Raw genomic sequence first — 20214 nt, forward strand, 5'->3', positions numbered from 1 at the left:
AAGATATTTAGCAGCGAGTTCAAGGGGAAAATCTATTTTTATACCCAAACTTTTAAAGGCATTAGCTGGTTGAGGGCAGGTCCTAAAATTGGGCAGCTAAACAGTTGACTTCCATGGAGACTAAAAGGCGGCCATAATGAGAATTTTAGCCTTGTGTACCACCACAGGACACCCCTTTAATATTAAGGCATTTTTAGTATAGTCACTCCTTAGTGATTAGGTGTCATCAGAGTGAGTAAAAATGATTCAAGCTTGATGATCCCACAATGCCCTGAAAGTAGACAAACATAAATATAAAAAAATAAGGAGAATCTGCAGAACCCTGTGGGACACCACAGAAGAAAATACTGAGAGATGAGAAAAATTGACCCAGTATCCCCCGCTGACTTTTATCCGCCAGGAAAGACGTCAACTAATTCAATACATGCCATGAACCCCAATGGCTTGCAGCTCAATAATGAATGTCATAGCCTACCATGTCAAATAATACTGGCAGGTCAAGTAAAATTATGGTATTTGCACAGTTATCATCTGCTGCCATTCAAATGTCATCAAGCACAGCCAGAAAGGTAAGCTCGGTATCACAAGTTAGACAAAAGCATGCTGGAGAGTTATTAAGAACTTAATTAGTTTTAAGGAAATCCTGAAGCTGATCTTAGCTGTTTGTTATTCCAAGCCTTATTGTGCACAATATCAACACTTGGAGTGGGTGTTAGGCAAGAAAGAAATGGCAGTCATAGTATCATAACGCATAAGTTCTTTTGCCTGGTAAAGAATGTGCATGCATATTTTAAAATGCTGGGGATGACCGTTTTAGCTTTTTTTTCCCTTTGCCAATGCTACTCAGTATTGGCCACCCATTTTTTTCCATGCGTTTCAGTATCTGCAACAAGCACTGGCAAAGCCAAAAGGTGGGGTAGCACCTTTCAGGCAAGATTTTTTGGCTTTGCCAATGCTTTTGTATTTCTATAATTTATCTGTCTGGTTTTTTTCTGTATGGCCATCTCTCAACCTAGGAGTAACCCATAGGTAGTTGTATTTCTGTTATTTCTGTGTCTTCCCTGCTTACTCTAGAAATGTGTGACTGCATATCAACTTGGATCTACCACCCCCTTCACCATACAGTATGTTCTGTATTATTTCTCTGTTTCTCTCAGGCTTCTCTCTACAGGTCTCTCCTATTCCCTCAACTTATATCGCAGCCTCTGCAGCTGGCTCCGTGTTTGGAAAGGGTAGCTAGCTGAAAGGCGAACTGCCCCCTCAAGCTCAATGGGGAGAAGGCTGAGATCATGGTATTGGGCAATAACCCAAACGAGATCATGGTATTAGGCAATAACCCAACATCCCAGATGACATTTGGGTGGCTTGACTGTCTAGGCACTGCACCACCTACTAATACCCTCAATAAAAAGTTTGGATGTGGCTCGACAAATTGCTTTCAGTGAAAGCCCAAAATCAGAAACCTGCCTCCTGCTGTTATGGCCTCCGAAGAACTCTCTGTCAAATTTTAGATTTGCTTCCCCTTCCTTTTAGATGGTGTTGGGAGGTTATTTTAGCATAATTTTATGGGCACGTTATTTTAGCCATGGGCCTGCTGCTTGTGCCCTTTAGCTTAGCAGTAATTCATTTTAATTAATTTAAGTATTTTTCCAGACGCTTCATTTTGCGGTGATGTTTTATTTCTTTATCTGTTGTTCGCTCTGCCTGGGAATTCTTTTCATTTCTTAGCACCACATCTTCACTCTGTACTTGCTCAAGGCTGTGCATGATCTTGTTGTCGGTACAAAGTAGAACATAATAATCTCTGCCACTTCATGGAAACATTAGTGTTATTGACCAAGCCTTAGTACTATCACGTCTGGACTATGGGAACTCCCTGTTTCTGGGCTCCATATGACATGTGAGAAAAAAGCTACAAGTTGTTCAAAACGCGGCGGCTTGGCTTCTGCTTAATCTTCCAAAACATAATTCTGCCAGGAATGCCTTGCCCCCTTCACTGGCTTCCTGCTGAGCAGCGGGTGAAGTTCAAGGCATTATGCATAGCACATAGAGGACTTCATGCGAAACGACCCTCTCTGTTGTGGACCATATGGTGCCTTATACACCAAGTGGGGTACCGAAGTCTGCAAATACCCTATTTATGAAAGTGCCCTAATTACGTGGGACACAATGGGCTGGACGCTCTTTTTCCCCATCTAGTCCCCAAACTGGGGAACTCTGTGCCTATTGACCTGTGTCTGTTGGAGAATGAACTCGTGTTCAGGAAGCATTTAAAAGCATGGTTATATCCTACTATATCCTACTTAATCTTTATCTAAGAATTGTCAGGATGAAGCTTGGGTGTCAATGCGGCGAAGCTAGCGCTGGGAAGCTATCAAGTAGCCATGCACTCTAGAAATCTGTATAGAAGGAATTGCTTCTCAATCTCTCACATCATTCTTACTCTTCTGGTTTCTCACTGACTCCCATTTGTGATCTATCTCTTTCTTGCCTACCAAGTCTGTCTTCATCCAGTTTTCTTCTGGGAATGAGTTTCACGTGAAGAGATTACATGATGCACACAGTGCAGGTTTTGCTCACATGCAGGCCTATGAATAATAACATTAGATATGTGCAGTAGCATTCTGGTGCCACTGCATACCTGTTGTGTAGCAATTTCCTCTGTATGATGTCTGCTGGTCTGACGCTTCAGTTTTCATGGATTTTGGATTATGTAATTATTCTGAAAAATGTAATAACGTTGTTGCTTGAAAATTAGGGATGGAAATGATTTGAAAACCAGAAACGGAACCAAAGTGAGATAACATACCTAAATAAAATTACTCTTTTGAAACGTTGCCATCACAAGGCTTAATTCATTCTTCATCACTGCTTACTGCTTCCTGTGAAATGTTTTGGGTCGGTGACTCCAACTGTTGATAGATAAAGAATATATGTTACACATAAATTACTATATAAACAACTTTCTTTCTAGGTTTCGGATGTTTAAAGACTGCAGTTGAATATAATTAAATGTGTCATGGACGAACACCCACGTTGGGTTTTCTGCTAACTGCGTTTGGATTGGCCAGAACCTACGTGTCATTTTGCCTCGTCCAGCACGAGGGCCAGAAATTAATTGATCATACCTGGAGTTCAGAGAAGGCTCCCTTTAAAATACTAAAAATATATCCTATTTGTTGGTAATATGGGGCAGAATGTTAAGGCATTTCTTAGGATAGTGAAAGGCGTGTTTGTGCAATACTAATGGTTAAATCTGCTTATCTGAAAATAAATAATTTATTGGGTAGAAGTATACGTGATTTGGAAAAGGTTAAAAGAAGTTACGGAAATCGTGGCAGTGTTCCTTAGTTCTCATGAACGACATCCCTTGCTACAAAATGTTTTGGTGTTTTTATATTGAGTTCTATGGTCTGACAAAGCCAATGATGGACACCATCAATTCTGAACAGAGAGCCTCCTAACTTTGGATGTTTTCCAAAATACTAGGAAATAAAATGTTTGGTTGAAAGTCAGAAGGGTGTTTTTTTTTTTTTCTTTTCTTTTTTAAAGCTGAAATCTGAATGTCTGCTCAGTGATTGGCGGGAGTCAATGGTGGCCTGATAATTGGCTTGGTGGCTGTGAACCCCTGAACCAATGACACTACAGCTACGATTAAACTCTCCTGCTCAACTGAGAGTGCTGGGCTGCAAAGGTATGTTTGTTGTGGGAGAATGATGGGCCAGTTACAGAGAAGCTCTGGCAAAAGAAAACAAGTATTTGCAATGCAATGGGTCTTGCATTCGCTTGAGTTAAAGATATTAGCATTGTAAATTCCTAACTGGACGTTTCTTGCCACTTAAGTTGAAAATGAAAAGTAAAACAGTTGACATAAGCGAGCCGGTTCAAAGCACCATGGCTGCCATGAGCGTGAAGGAGAGACACAAAAAGAAAAATAAGTTTGCTCTCAGTCAAACGTATTGGCAGTTGTGCAATTATCCATGTAATAGGGGCAGTCTGCAAGGCGGTAAAAAAAAAAACCCAAGGAGGGACAAATGTAAAGCATTTATCAATGATAACAAAGTATTTTTGAAAGGCAAGCCCACGAATGAGTGAAAGTGATGGGCGTGCAGTGCACGTGGTTAAAAAGCCCACAATACTTACAACAGGTCAAAGCACTTGCATGCGGGACCTAAAGAGGTTCATATTTACTGCTTCTTGAAAGATGGAGCTTACTTTTGTCTTGAAGAGAGAAGACATTGGGCCAGACAAACCTAAGTTCGAATGAACTGTCAAGTAGTGGTGGGAAAACTGATTGAAAGTCTGTTGCAGAGACTGACAAGTGGTGGAGTAGGTTGACAAGACTGGTGGGGTAAACGTGCCTGTTGTTTGGGCAGCAGGGTAGCCCCATGGCCTAGAGTTTGGCGGTAGGGAAATTTGGACTGTCAGTTTGCTGAAGGGATGATAAACTGGTAGATGAGTGGCACAGACATGGAAGTGATTCCTGACGGGCTGGTAAAAGTATGTGATTATGATGTGGTGGCATGGAAATTGGTGACAGACCGTGGAAGACCCCAATGACGAAGAAGTGGTAGAAGGAACTGATGGCCCCTGGGTCTGGAAGATGTTGTTGTTTGACTAAGCATAAGGTAATGTTGGCGAGGGACAAGGAATAGACCTATGATAAGGAAAGGATGAAGCTGACTTGGGAACAGGGCTCGAAGATCCAGGAGAAGCAATGGAGATGAGGAAGTTGTGAAAGAGAGGACAGTCACAATGTCAGTTACCGGGGACTGCCTGGTGCAAAGATGGAACAAAGTTTTTTTGACACTTATAAAAAACAAAAAATTGAATAGATCTCGATTTCCTGGAATTATTGTTCAGTGAGAAACTGAGACTGAGAAATGGTCATATTTGTACTTTAGTATAACCAACAGTAGTTGAGAATGCAGAGTATTTTTGGTGATGTACCTTCAAATTACATTAAAGAAAGTAGCATTATAACTAGAAATGGACACCAATATGTTATTCAACTGATTTTGGCTTGACCGTGCCTTAGGATTTGGTTTTGCACTTTTAAAGTGGTGTTTGCACTACATAAACACTCGGCTAATGTATGCATGTTTGCATGTTGTAAATGTATTTTCCTTATCTTCGTGATGATAAGGTGATTTAGCATGGAAGTCGGTCAAAAGTTAGTTAATTTCTCTGTTTTAGAAGAATGTCTGAAATCTGAAAAAATGATTTACCACAAATTCTGAAAAATAAAACTGTAAAATCTGCAATGTACATATGGGTAGATGATGGTAAACTGTGTTAACAAGTGTTTTTGTGCAGCTATTTGTATGATAAACGGTGCCTTTAACCAAGGAAAACAAATTGTGTATTAATTATTTATTGATAGAGACCCAGTCAAAGGGAGTTGGGGTGGGGCTAGGGTAGGAACTGTGAGAGCAAAGAGTAGGTGGGAGGATAGTTCCATCTGCAACATTCAGGCTCGCATGGCAGTGGGTAGGGAAAGACTCCTGTGCCCATCCCACGTTATTTAGAGGGGGGGAATGTATTTTTGCACAGTGCATTTTAAAGAATGAGTGGCACTACCCAGGGAAGGCCTGTGTACTCACAGATTTGGTGTCTCTGTACTACAGTCCACTTTAGATTCTGGCTCCAGGCCATTTTAGGTGTCTGGTAAGACCGTCAAGATCAATGCTGCATAAAACCCACAACATAAAGCTGCCTATTACACACACTATACAACATAGAATCCAAAATACAGAAAGAGGCGTTGGGATAATCCTTTAGTCATTGACTGTTGCGTGCACTTTTGCAGATGGTTGCATTTTTCAGCTTGAAGTGTGGTGCTGGAAGTGTTGGCAACATGATATGTTTTTGAAGGCAATACTGTTTTCTTATAGTTTGGAATGCAACTTGCACAAGTGCAAAATTGTGTGTGCTTGTTTTATGCACCAGGTAGCATTTTTTGAAGCCAGACTTGTTGACATTACCAATGTTTATTCTCCAGCTGACGAGATCAAACCTCTAAATCACGGTTTTCACAGTTAGTGTTCACATGTATTTTTCTTGGACACCTCTATGCCTTTCCATGACAACGAGTTGGGCCAATCTGTCTGTCAGCTTCAACCCCACATTTCAGTGCCCCTGCTTATCCGACGGGTCGGATGTTGACCTTACTGCCTGTGCTTACCACGTTTGTAACCAAATCATCTCATCATATTTCCACCTAGCATGATTTTGAGCTTTTTTTTATCTGCTATCTCTGTTTAGTCACCTACCCACTGGTCAGGCCCAGGCCATAGGGCATGAATTGTGAAGTTCAGCTGTCTTGCAAACGTTGACCAAGGGTGATTCTGAAATTCTTTCCACGTCTTGCATTAGAGCGTCTCTTATGTCGTAATATGGGTGTTGTTTTGTGATGAATTCATGGCTTACGATTAGACGCAGTTTCATTAGACCTCCACAGTTGAGAGGTTGCCAAGCCACAGTTGCCTTATTACCACACATATTCATTTTACTATAGAACCCAGTGGGACAGAAGGGATGTCTGCATTTAGAGAAGGTGAGCTATCTGTCCAGACATGGCTATAGTTCATTGATGCCTACGAAGTAAATGGGTCAGGCATGTGATGAGCTCATGTCCTAGCACGTATCGTCTCTCCTTTCAGTGCTCCCGGTGCATCGTAACACTGTGGTTTGAAAGCACGGACTGCATAAGCTGTTTCTGGCTTTCCCAGGACCCTTGTCACAAGCATTTGGTAAAACATCATTGCATCAAATCCTCCTTACTCATCCCAGGACTTGGATTGATATCCACCTCATGCAGGCACTTTGTATCCGAGAAAACAATCTTAAATTACCTTTCTCTGTGTAAAGCCATGAGCAGCACACCATAATGACCGAGAGAGAGGGCACCACAGCTGCACCCTGCTCCTAGTGCACAAGAGACACACTTTGGAAGAGGACTAAGTCTGTGCAAGGAGGTAGGCAGGAACTACTAGTGTTTGCTCTCCTAGAACTGATCCTGGCCCAGCCTTAGAGTGAAGTTCGGAGCTCAATATAACCAAGGACAGGGAATAGCTGGCTCATTGTCACGTGCAGTATGATAATGGGCCAAACTGAGCAGGCACAGCATGTGGTGGGTCTCCTCCTGTCCTGAGTCTGTTTGTTACAGTTATGCCACTGGGAACGGCTGTGCTATTTTTCAGCATCACAGCTAGTAGTAATATTACCTGGGGGTGGAGTGGAAGGGGGCTGTGCAGGGAGACCGATTATAAATGGGGGCCACCTAGGAGGCTCTGCTTTTGTCTCCAGAAGCTAAGGAGCCCCAGGTACCCTCTGCCATCTTGTCATCTTAAAAACTGGGAAGGGACTCCTGTTCTGCATTGAGCTGACATAAAAAAAAAAAAAATTAAAAATGAGCAAAAAGACAACTTTTTTTTAACACACAACAATGATTTTTTTTAAACGTTACTTCGAAAAACATTCATCACGGAACAAGATAACAAAAGGAAGGAAAAATAGACATGGCAGGAGAGTAACAAAATGGATTGAGCGAGGAGTGGAGTGTGGAAAGAGACAAAAAGACAAAATAACTGAGACAACAGAGTGAAGAAGAATGACAAAAATATGGCAAGAGGATAAGAAATATCTTATCTACCTTTGTGGTGTAGAATTTGCAGAATATAAAACTGCAAAAAAAGTGAGAGATGTTAGAGAATGGTGGAGAGGATAGGAAGGTAGAAGAGAGTTTCAAACATTTTCTTGTCTTTGAGAAAAAAGGAAGGATGTCTACTACCTCACATGCACTATCCTAACTCTCTCCCTCAGTCTAGGGCTTAGTTTAGAGGTTGTTGGCTTTCCGGGAGGTAGTGATGTGTAAAGTACAATCTACCAGTGAAATTTCCTTCATCAAAGAGTTAGAATGGTAAAGGAAATTTCACCTATGGATTCTACTTTGATTTTAACGATGCCTCCAGGCACAGGAGGATTTTGTTACTGTCTGTGGCAAAGCAATAAAGGGGACTCAAGAATATAAAATTAGGTGTAGTATAAGTGAGAGAGGCTAACAGGAGAGAGCAAGACTGGAGAAAAAGGTAAGGTTTGCAAGACAGAGAAATTAAATAAAACCCCAAGGGGAGATACAAAATGACAGATGGAATAAGGGCATGATATATTAAAAAAAAATAACTGAAGAAGGAGCCCACAAGGGAGACCAGAGAGAAAGCAAGAGGCGCATTTTCAAATAGAGGGAAAGATAGGAAAAGAGAGAGGGGAAATAAGTGCAAAGGACATAGGTAGAAAGAAACACTAAAAAGAGGAAAATAAGTAAAGTATGAGAGAAAGAGAAAAAACTAGAGAGAGGGGCCAAAAGTGATAGGGTGAACGACAGAGGTGCACACAGCAAGTAAGACAGGGGGGAAGAAACAGAGAAGGGGAGGCGGTGGGAGATAGAGAAAGAAAAGATAGTGTTATAGATGGATAGACAAAAATATAGATGGTTGCACTTGGTGATAGTGGAGGGAATAAAGAGGTGAGAGGATAGAAGGAAAGTGTATATGTTTCTGTGAAAGAGTGCAAGGAGATAGATAATATCTAGGAAAATTATTAAAAGGTTGCATTTGGAGTGAATTTTTTCAGCTTTTTCAGATTCAAGTCATGTTCTATCCACAGTAAAAAAAAGACATAAAAAACCAAACTGGGTGCAATCCCCAAAAACATCGCTTTGAGAGAGGTTTCTGAGTGACAGCTAAATGAGGACACCTTGTACAACTCCGATGCGTACAACCATAGATGCCTGCTGCAACTTTCCAGGGAGTTTGGCAGTCATGTCACCTAAGATTGGGTGGCAGAAGCGCGGGATCTTAATGTGACCAATAAAGTCAGTGGTTCAAGGGTGAGCAGGACCTTCAGAGACATGAAAGTAAAGTAAGGAGGAACTTCAGTGACCTGAGAATTATTAGGAGTCTCCAGCACCTAATGTGAGCAGGAGCTTCAGGGTCATATGTCCTGAGCAGGAACCTTTTGGAGACCCGAGGTTGGCTAAGAACCTCAGCGAAAAAACAATGAGCAGGACCCTTGTATACCTGAAGGTGACCAGGAGCCGAAGGGCACTAAGTAGAGGCCTGGGGACAAGCAAAAGCATTAGGGACACGAAAGTGTACAAGTGTTTCAAGGAAATAAAGGAACACTGGAGCCACATGGGTCTAAACTAATCAATATCCTTGAAATTCCCACTTGACCCATTGTCTTCTGTGGGAACTGGGAGAACAAGAGCTTCAGGTCCTTAAGGTGAGCAGAGCACCTGGTGAATTCACTATAGTGTAAAGTTAGGAATCAGAGCATCTCAGGTGAACATAGTGCTCTCTCAATAACCTGAGAGTGAGCTGGAACTTCTCTGAAAGAGTGACTAATAGCTGTAGGGCCCAAGGATGAACAAGGAAATTAGGTGAGTGGATCCGATATGCATCTGAGAGTGAGCAGGAGCCCTTCTAGACGTCATTGTGAGTCATAGCAGTAGGGACTGAGAATACAAATGAGCTTAATGGTCCTGTTGTGTAGGGAGTTTCAGCACTAACTAACGATGAGAAAGTGTTGCAAGGCCTTAGGATTAGAAGGGTCCCTTGTTACTTGATAGTGAAAAGAAGCCTCCAGACACAAAGGAAAGATGAGCATGGGTCTCTGATTTGTGGCCTAATGTCATACAGAACATTCAGGGATCTTGTGGGACGGGTGTGGGGCGAGCACAGTCTAAGGGACCAAAGTGTGACTAACAAACTCACGGACCCGAGGTGGAGAAATGTAGAGGCTTGGAGATCAGGTATAGAAACCTGTGGGTGAGCCGTAGTGGAATAATAGTGTTTCAAGTCTTGGTCATAGCTACTGACCCTGCAAGCTTATAAAGCTTAATTTATTCTATATTTCTCCCAAAATTACTCCCCTGGTACTAAGCAGTGTTTCATGAAAGATCATTATCCACAAATGTGGGCTAGTTTTAGGGTCAAGCGCATAAGCGCTCTGTCCCTGTTGTAATCTCTCTGTGGGCTTTTAACCACGCCCATGTCATGGCCATCAGTTTTGTTGGTTCGTGAGTTTTCTTTTTAAAATTTGCTTGATTTGATTAGTGAAAAGCATGCATACGGCATGCCTTTACTGGTGTTTGGCCCCCCTCGAGCGCACCAGCCAACTACTGAAAACATACAAGGCTCCATGTTTTCCGTATGGTTTCTGGAATACTTTTTCTTTTCATTTCGTAGACAGCGTGATCTCGCTGGGCAGTAATCGAGCGCTTAGCATGACTACTAGTTTAATTATGTTGTTTATCTTAGTGCTCCTTCACGAATTCAAGGTTTTACACAGCGCGATTGCGTTCGTTTTTCTCTTTATTACTATGCAAGGATGAAACCGGACTGGTCTTTTTGTTCTGATCAGTCACCTTGACGCTCATGGTGTGGCGCTTTAAATCGACTCCCTTATGTGAAATTGTATTACTTTACATTTTCAGTTTATGTGGCAAGAAAAGTTGGTTAGGAGTGTACAGCATTAATAGCCCTAACTTGACCAAATGCAAGACCCATTGCATTGCAGATGTTTGTGTTCTTTGGGTGGCCCGGCCTAATTCTGGTCCCAATCCGACTCTGGCGAAGCCTCATGTGCCCGGCCCCTCTGGATTTTATGGCTTTTCCATAGAAGGCAGATGAAACAGAGAAATTGTGGGGCAATCATCTCTTTGTAAGTGTTCCTGCTCTGAAAAGGAGAAGCCCCATGGGGGATGGGAAGGCAACACTTTCTAGAAGGTAAATTACATTTACAAATGTATGGAATGAGATGATGATGTCATCCACTTGTTAAGGGTGCATGCCAAATTCCTCCAGCAGGACAACAAGGTGAGCACACTCTTATTGTGCTCCCACGTCGAGGGGGGTGTAGGTTTCAACAAAAGTACCACACCCCAACTGTCGGACTGCAAAGGCTGGGGTAGAGTAGGAAGTGTGGGGGATTGGCACAATAACCACGTAGGACCGACCGCGCTGGCCACCTCTGCAAACTTCATCTATTTAAGCCACTTGTTTCTAGTGCGTTTTTTTTAGGTGTTCTATTTTGGAGTCTATTTAGTTAACAAAGTAAGCATTTCCTTGACACTATGGCCCGGTATCCTGACACGTTTCATTTGCAGCTCTATATTGAAAGAGAGGTAAACTGGGGAAACCCCTGCCTCCTTGGCGTGGGTGAATTCCTTTGAGATACTTTACCAGGACCCCCATGATTCTTGCATATATCCTGGGCTAAAATGTCTTTTTGTTGAGAAATGCTATCGAGATACCAACTTGTGTGTTAAAACATTGTGTTGCGGCTGTGCAATGTTTTGTCACAGGCTGGTTTGTTTAAGATTATTAGTAGCTCAGTGCGACTCCCACGCATGTGACTTTGTCTTTGTGGTTACTTTACATGTCAAAAGCAGATACTATCGAATGTATTCCGCCGCTACCTTCACTCGTTATGGTCTCAAATGTGTTTCATGTCTAAATGCTTTGATTGTAATTAATTTTAAAAAAATGTTACGGGTTTACACCTGCCGCGTTTATTCTCCAATCACATTGAAGGCGCGGTAGTTTGCAGAAATTGTTAACGCATGAACAAAAGGGCCCTGTTGCTTCTCATTCAGGAAGCCGTGTTTTCCAAAAGAGGCGTCCACGTGACCTAGATGTGTCGGGTTTCTGCTGCCACACCTCTGAGCGGCTTCAATAATTCAGGTGCAACCTTTGCTCACAGCTGTCGTTAAGCACAGCCTGCTGGGGCTGCTCACCGGGGAAACAGCTGCACGTCGGAGTGGTGAAGGGATGAATGCGCTTCGACGCCGCGTCCATTTTTGAAAGTTTGGTAAAAGGAACCGCAGTGGCAGCCCACGTGCTGAGTGTGCGCCCACATGGATTCTCTCCACAATCACTGTGGTAAGTTGCGTTACGGCACCATTTTCGTAGCGTGAGATGAAAATGTGTGTCTAGCGTGCAGGTGCGAGGTGTGTGTTTGAGTGCGCGTGGGAGGGAGCGCCGAGAAGGGTCCGGACGGAGGCGCTGTACTGAGCCAGCTATATAAATAAAGGCGTATGGGCAAAATATTACACGCAGTCAACGCCCTGTAACATGCAGTTTGCATAAGTTGAGGTGGTGCTGTTTCGCTTATAGAACGCGCCTTTCATGAGTGAAAGTGAGGCATATCGTGCACTTCTTTGCATTCTAAAATGTGGATCATTTATAAGACACCTGTTACCAGTTTAATTTCCGTACATCATGTTTTAGTTTGTCTGGCATGGGAAGTGGGTATTTCAGTGTGTTGCAGAGCTCTCGAATTTCCCACGTTCATGCGTGAGTAGCTCATGGAGGACAGAATTTATGTTTGCTTTCCGGCACTTCTAGTACTGATTTTATAATGGCATAACCGGTAGTAGAGGTCCCAGAGTGCAAAGTAAAAACTTGGCCTGATGGGGCCTCTCGCACATGGACTTGGGAACTTTGAAAGTTCTAGAAGTAAACCATGAACTTCAATTTTATGAATTCAGCAGAGATGAAAGGTATGCAGTGAAGAAAGATGATACATTGTATGTATCTATTGTGATTAACTGCCTTACTTAACTACTCCACAAGGACACCGTCTGTGATTGGCGTGGAAATTGTTGAACAGACTTGGTCAGTAACAAAACACTAAATCGCCTCTAGGTCTGATGAGATCAAGTGAATTTGAAGATTTAGGGAAACAGAAATATTTTCAGGACCTTCTAGAGTGAAAATTATTCCCCCCCCCCCAGTATTCATATTGTTTCCCGGTTTTTTTTTTATAGCTATGCACCCCAGAACATTTGGCATCTGCGTACTTTTTTGGGGGGGACAGATTTGGGAGTTGGAATGATAAACAGAAATGGATTGGGAGGAAATAATGGAGTCCGATATCTGTGAAAGCATCTTGGTGCAAGTATATGAGGCTCTGGTCCTTAAAGCCTTGTGTATAGCCGTGAAAGCTTGGTATATTGTTGGTGCTCGACTGGCACAAAAATGCCTTTATGCCCTTCTGGCAGATGTCTTTGTATTTGGCAAACTAGAATCTGGATGCAGAATTCTACGTTTTATTGAAAGTTGATTACAAGCTCTGATGCGGAGCCTGTGGTCTCATTGCAGCTGTGGTCTATTGAGAGCACATGCTGTGGTAACTTGGTCTGTATTCAGAAAGACTATGCTATTGTAGTCTTGAGTTTGTGGTGAGTAAAGCTTTAGGCTGTGTGAGAGAACCTTTTCCAGCCAGACACCCAGGCTTGCCACTCTGATTGGGGGAAGGGCTGTGTTGGCATGGGTTTGGCGGTGGTGTGTGGCTTATCTTTCTTCCGAAGTCATTCAGTTCATAGGTTGAACTGAGGAGTCTCTCAAGGACTACCACCCTGTCTGGATTCTTTAAATGATCTTGCAATGATATTTTACGTAGTGTATTTTTGTTTTAAAGGCAAAATATGGTTGCCACATTAGATACACTGTGCATTCCATCTTGGATTTGTAATCAATGAAGCACTCACCCTTCTGAAGTTTAATAGGGTGAGGAGCCTTCGCCATCCAGACCGCATGTCTTCGGATCTGTCTCCATCACTCTCTCATCTCCATTCGGACCATAGATAATTTCTTGAAAGACAACAGTCTATTAAAAACTTGGCTTTATGCTCTTTAACTTATAATTTTTGATAGATTTCACTTTAAGTTACTTATAGCTTTATACCTCTAGCTCCAGGACGCTAGTAAGGTAGCCGTGCTATCCATAAGCTTTCATAATAATTATAATTCACTAAGCACAGTACCATTCCTATGTTTACTCTCAGTAAACAATGTACTGGTCAGTTGTCCTGGAACTGTATGATCCATATTATATCTTTGTGGTGCTGATTAGATGCCCACATCTTGGAATAATAAAACAATGAATCACTACGGACAGTGACATTTTAAGTTGCCATTCCGGTTAGAAGTAGCAGCTTTTGGGGATGGGGCGCACTGCGGATGAAATGAGTGCCAAGCAGCCCTGTGGCATTGGGAGCAGCAGCTCACTGTTTAATCAAATAAAAAGGGAAGAAGAAAGACATGAAAGGGGGAGCCTATAAAAGGAGAAAAAATAAAACTAATAGATTGTCCCACCTAACTTGGCTCTAAAGCACAATCATTTTCCAGTTGAGTAGGGAAAATGCCATCACCTTCAGAGAGCTGACTAATTGCCAAGAACCAGAATGTGAATGACATTCTAACAGACAAATAGCAGAATCGGGCCAATTTAAAGCCCTTCTAAGTATATGTGTGTATATATTTTTTGAGGAACTTATTTGCTTTCAAGAGCCTGTCAGACAGCCAAACATGTCGGTCCTTCCTAACCGGGTTTAGCAAGTATTTATGATGGTGCAAATCTTGTAATTCTAAGACGGGGTAACCAACACCCTCATAACCTCCAAGGTTGTCTGTGAGATTCCTTGTACAAACTACTTGTGCAGAATCTTTAACTGTTTGCAGAAGCAATCCACCCTTCAAGACCTATAGGTTTTAATAATACATACATTAGGCCTACAGCCTTTGTTTACGTTTTCATAATAAACAGATCAAACCTCTGTCATCTGATATAAAGTTTCGAAATGAGACAACTGGGCCTTTAACCTCTACAATTGGTTTCTTGTCAAATCTTGCTCAGGCCTGTCTACAAGAAGCTTAAGCTTCCCCTTAATGCCACCCATAAAGCACACAGTCATAACATAATCTGCACAAAATAACAGTTTGCAAAACAATATACAACCCCTCTTAGGGGGCTAACAAGGACTCGGAGTGCAAATCTTCTAACCCAAGGGCTTTTTGGGGTAGCTATAACCCAAACCCTTGCCTACTTTAGTAAATGGTAACAGTACATGTATCAAAATATGTCTACGAACTTTAGCACAGTGTAATACAAGAACACCCTCGAAGACCTATTAGCTTTAGTATTTTTTTTTCTTCAATAGTAAATCCTGCCTTTGTCATAACATTTCATGATAAACATATGGGACCTATGGCATCTGACAAAGCGTTTCCCAGTGAACAAATCAGACATCTACTCTTAATGATTGTCTTCTCTCAATAATCCAGGCCTATTGTACTGAACATAAGCTTTCCCACAAGCAAACATCATGTATACAGTCTAAAAATTACAAAATGTACTAAAGTAGCATTAGCAACACAACATAAAATTGCTCCTAAAAATGCGTATCAAGAATTGTCGTATACGTCATCTACCACGGGGTTCCTCAGAGGGCTAACCATCACCAAATCCCTTACCATCTACATTCATTTACAATAATCTAAGTTAAATAAAATATCTGTCTACAGGCTACACTACAGAGTAATAACACAAATATTTCGTCATGAATGTCAGTTTTACTGCACATTTCACAATTATTCGGTGTGAGCTGATAGACCTAAGACCGTTGACATAACCAGGACTAAGTGGGAAATGTTATCACCAAACCAACTGAGGCGCATAATATTTTCCACAAGGCAGCAATTGGACATAGTCCTAAAATTACAAATATGGAAAAACTGCAGTAGGCAAAACGAAATACAACCACCCCTAGGAGAGTTAACAAAGATTAGCAAAGTGAATAAGGTCTACCCCAGCATTTGACAGAAAAAGGAATCAACACCAAAGCCCTTGCCTGCTGCAGTAATCTGAGATTCCACAAAACCCTAAATCTGTCTAGAGCACTTAACAAGGTGTAATAACAATCCACCCTTAAGGGACTACTCTGAGGATAAGATTTCCAGATGGCACTCATTAGATATGCAGTCATAAAATTACAAATATGTACTAAATTATAGTTGGCAAAATAATGTACAACCCCTACTAAGGTGACCGAAAAAGGATTCTAAGAGGCCAAACCATCTGCTCTTGGTTCTATCAGAGGGGGTAACCAACAAAAAAAACCTTGCCCTGTATGGTCATCTGTGAGATTCCATGTATGAAAAAGCCTGTCTACAGGCTTTAACACAGTGCAATTCCAATCCACCACGTAAGACCTATTGACCCTGACCAATGCTTTTCATGATAAATGTCAGGCATACTGCATTTATGCTAAGTTTTTATAATAAACAGAAAAAGACCCATGGCATATGCCACATTTCACAATGAACCAGTCAAGCGTACTGCCTTTATCACTGGCTTGTCATTATCACCAGCCCAGGCTTACTATGTGGAGCATAACCTTTCCTACAAAGCATATAGTCATAAAATGCTATGTCCAAAATTACAGTTGTTGATACAATACACAACACTCCTAAGAGGGCCTAAAAGCATCATGACAGAGAAAATTGTATACCCCAGAGTTTTCCTGAGGGGTAAACAGATAAAAAAAAAACCTTGACTACTACAGTAATCCGGGAGGTTTCATGAAACAGCATATCTCTTCAGGCTTTAGCACAGTGCAACAACAATCCACCCACCAATGTCCAATGAATTTTACATGTTTTTTTCAATACACACATCACTCCTTCTGCCTTTATCATAACATCTCAGTCCTTCTGTATTGAGCATACACTTTCATACAAGGCAAAAAGTGTAATCCTAGTGCTCTTTTTAAGTGGATGCACACAAATTCTGCCCAGTCAAATGATGTACTGAAGATGGGTTACTCAAGGTGGGTGGAGCCAAAGCCCCTCTCTCAGTAGTGCTTCTTAAGCTCTTTGTCCGGTTGGTCACGTAGGGTATTGGACCTAAAAAGAAGTGACATCCCTCAAGGAGCTCTACAGTCAGAACACCCCCTCTGAAGCCATGGATCAGCAGTGTTCACCCAATAATGAGCAAAAACTGGGGCTATAAAAATTCTTCACAACATCCACCTTGGAGCTTCAACAATTCAAGGCAAATGCTCAGAATAATGTTGTAAAGTGAAGACTGAAAATGCTCAGAATAATGTAATTTGAAGACCGTCTCTTTGAAAGTATCATTGTCGACTAAGGCCCTGCTGTTTCTAAAGAGGTCAAACAATCACAAATCCTTGTTACAATCTTCATATGGACAATGTATCATGGTTTAGTTAACATGTTTTGAATATTGTTTGGTGTGGACTCCTACCAAGTTTGATGATAAAGCAATTCAAAAAGGAAAGACTGCCTACTGCAGCATGCTCAGTGCTAAACAATTTGTATTTGATGTGAACAGCACTGTTGCAGCCAGATTTGTGGCTCCTCTGTGAAGGAGGGGAAGTGGAGGTGAGAAGTCAAAAGACATATACTAAGTCTAGTCTTTTCGCTTGACTCTACAGTCATTCATTAGATCATTAGTTTGCTTAAATGTTGTATTCAGCACAATAAAATCTTCAACATAGAATCTTGGTAAGGACAGAAAAAGTCAAATTTTGGAAAAGTAATTGAATACAAATCTTAAATATTCTCTCTTGCTTCCTGAACTCTGAGCCGGTAATATTGAACATGTTTTCTGCACTGTTGAATTTCAGTAGTTGTTCAGTCTCTCCGAAATGCTGCAGTAATACCTCGAGCTATCCTTTCATTTCACAGTTTGCTAAGCATTGTGATGAAGGACTTTTCTGAGAAGTCTACTAGGACGTGTCAAGGAGAGGCTTATGTGATCAGATCAGTTGAGCCATTCCAGTGCTTTGCTGCCTTAGTCAATTGCTTCTCAATTGTTGTTCTTGTGCAATAGGGGTTATATTTTATGTGTATAGCTGTAGAACTTTTTCAAAAATGGTCAGTAAGCTGAAATTGCAAATAATGAGAAATTCCATTTGACGTAGCATGTTAGAAATGGGGTCTTTGGCAGTCAGGTTACCCCCTGTCCAAGCAAGGACCCTCACTCTAGTCAGGGTAAAAGACCATCACCCTCAGCTAACCCCTGCTTACACCCTTGGTAGCTTGGCACGAGCAGTAGGCTTAACTTCAGAGTGCTAGGTGTAAAGCATTTGTACCAACACACACAGTAACTTCATGAAATCACTACAAAATGACACAACACAGGTTTAGCAAAATAGGAAATATTTATCTAAACAAAACAAGACCAAAACGACAAAAATCCACAATACACAAGTTAGGTAATCAATTAAAAAGCAAAAAGAGTCTTCATGTTGTTTTAAACACACACTAACACTGTTAGTGTGAAAATGTACCTTGGGTGCGTCAAAAATAACCCCGCACGGGTGAGTGTGCGTCAAAAAGGGCTTGCGATGCGTTGATTTTCACTCACAAGCGAGACCTTGTGTTGTTTCTCCTTTTGTTGGGTTGGGGCGTGTCGTTTCTTCTCTCCGCAGGAGAGCGATGCATCGATCCCGTCTGCGCACTCGGGTCCGGGCAGGCCTTGCGTTGTTTTTACACGGCCAGCGGTGTTTGCGTCAGAAATCCAGCCACACGACGATCCGAAAAACAGGTAGCGCGAGTTGTGATCTCACCAGCCTCTGTCAGCGATGCTGCGCGTCGTTTCTCCAGCTCCGTGCATCGATTCTACAGTCTCGTTGCAGGCAATTTTTCAGCTGCGAAGCCTGCGGCGCGTCAATTTTTCAGCTGCAGATCGGAGTTGAGTCGATCTTTTCCCCTCATGGCGTTCTGTGTGTGGATTTCTTCCTCTTAGGCTGCCAGCTTCTCCTTTCAGGGTCCCAGGAACTGGATGGGCACCACAGGGCAGAGTAGGAGTCTCTCCAGAGACTCCAGGTGCTAGCAGAGAGAAGTCTTTGCTGTCCCTGAGACTTCAAACAACAGGAGGCAAGCTCTAAATCAAGCCCTTGGAGATTTCTTCACAAGATGGAAGGCACACAAAGTCCAGTCTTTGCCCTCTTACTCTGGCAGAAGCAGCAACTGCAGGATAGCTCCACAAAGCACAGTCACAGGCAGGGCAGCTCTTCAGCTCTTCTCCAGGCAGAGGTTCCTCTTGGTTCCAGAAGTGTTCTAAAGTCTGTGGTTTTGGGTGCCCTTCTTATACCCAATTTCTCTGAAGTAGGCCTACTTCAAAGCAAAGTCTTTTTTGAATGTGAAATCCTGCCTTGTCCAGGCCAGGCCATAGACACTCACCAGGGGGTTGGAGACTGCATTGTGTGAGGGCAGGCACAACCCTTTCAGGTGTGAGTGACCACTCCTTCCTTCACTCCTAGCACAGACGGCTCACCAGGATATGCAGGCTACACCCCAGCTCCCTTTGTGTCACTGTCTAGTGTGAGGTGCAACCAGTCCAACTGTCAAACTGACCCAGACAGGGAATCCACAAACAGGCAGAGTCACAAAAACGGTATAAGCAAGAAAATGCTCACTTTCTAAAAGTGGCATTTTCAAACACACAATCTTAAAATCAACTTTACTAAAAGATGTATTTTTAAATTGTGAGCTCAGAGACCCCAAACTCCACATGTCCATCCGCTCCCAAAGGGAATCTACACTTTAATCAGATTTAAAGGTAGCCCCCATGTTAACCTATGAGAAGGACAGGCCTTGCAACAGTGAAAAACGAATTTAGCAATATTTCACTGTCAGGACATGTAAAACACATTACTATATGTCCTACCTTAACCATACACTGCACCCTGACCTTGGGGCTACCTAAGGGCCTACCTTAGGGGTGTCTGACATGTAAGAAAAGGGAAGGTTTAGGCCTGGCAAGTGGGTACACCTGCCAAGTCGAGTTGACAGTTAAAACTGCACACACAGACACTGCAGTGGCAGGTCTGAGACATGATTACAGAGCTACTAATGTGGGTGGCACAAACAGTGCTGCAGGCCCACTAGTTGCATTTGATTTACAGGCCATGGGCACCTCTAGTGCACTGTATTAGGGACTTACTAATAAATGAAATATGCCAATCATGGATAAGCCAATCACATACACATTTTGTAAAGGGGCACTTCCACTTTAGCACTGGTTAGCAGTGTAAAGTGCCCAGAGTTACAAAAACAGCAAAATCAGAGTCCAGCACACATCAACAACATCGGAAACAGAGGCAAAAAGTTAAGGGAGACCACGCCAAGGATGAAAAGTCTAACAACATAGCACCAAAAGTTTTTGTTGACAATACAGAAATGTGTAACCACAGATTTTATAATTGATCCAACATTGGGAATAATAATGTTGATACACATTCTATGTAATGGAGATAGAAGTTCAATTTATACAGTGGATACTCATTGAAATAGTAATGAGGCTCTCAGCACACATAGAATTGAAGGTACTTCAGTTTTA

The 20214-nt window shown here is 42.2% G+C and overlaps 1 protein-coding gene across 5 annotated transcripts in view; it reads left to right on the forward strand.

Moving 5' to 3' along the window:
- Positions 1-20214, forward strand: part of EML4 (EMAP like 4) — a 636979-nt gene that overhangs the window by 231796 nt on the left and 384969 nt on the right. The window contains exon 1 of one of the 5 annotated variants that reach the window (XM_069233974.1): positions 11797-11945. The exons of the other annotated variants lie outside the window; for them this stretch is intronic. Coding sequence (XP_069090075.1) covers positions 11921-11945 — 25 coding nt within the window. The 5' untranslated portion in view covers positions 11797-11920. Of the gene's footprint in view, positions 1-11796; positions 11946-20214 lie in introns of those variants that run through there. 5 annotated transcript variants of the gene reach the window in all.

This window comes from Pleurodeles waltl, chromosome 5, assembly GCF_031143425.1.
Source record: "Pleurodeles waltl isolate 20211129_DDA chromosome 5, aPleWal1.hap1.20221129, whole genome shotgun sequence".
NCBI classification, from domain to species: Eukaryota; Metazoa; Chordata; class Amphibia; order Caudata; family Salamandridae; genus Pleurodeles; species Pleurodeles waltl.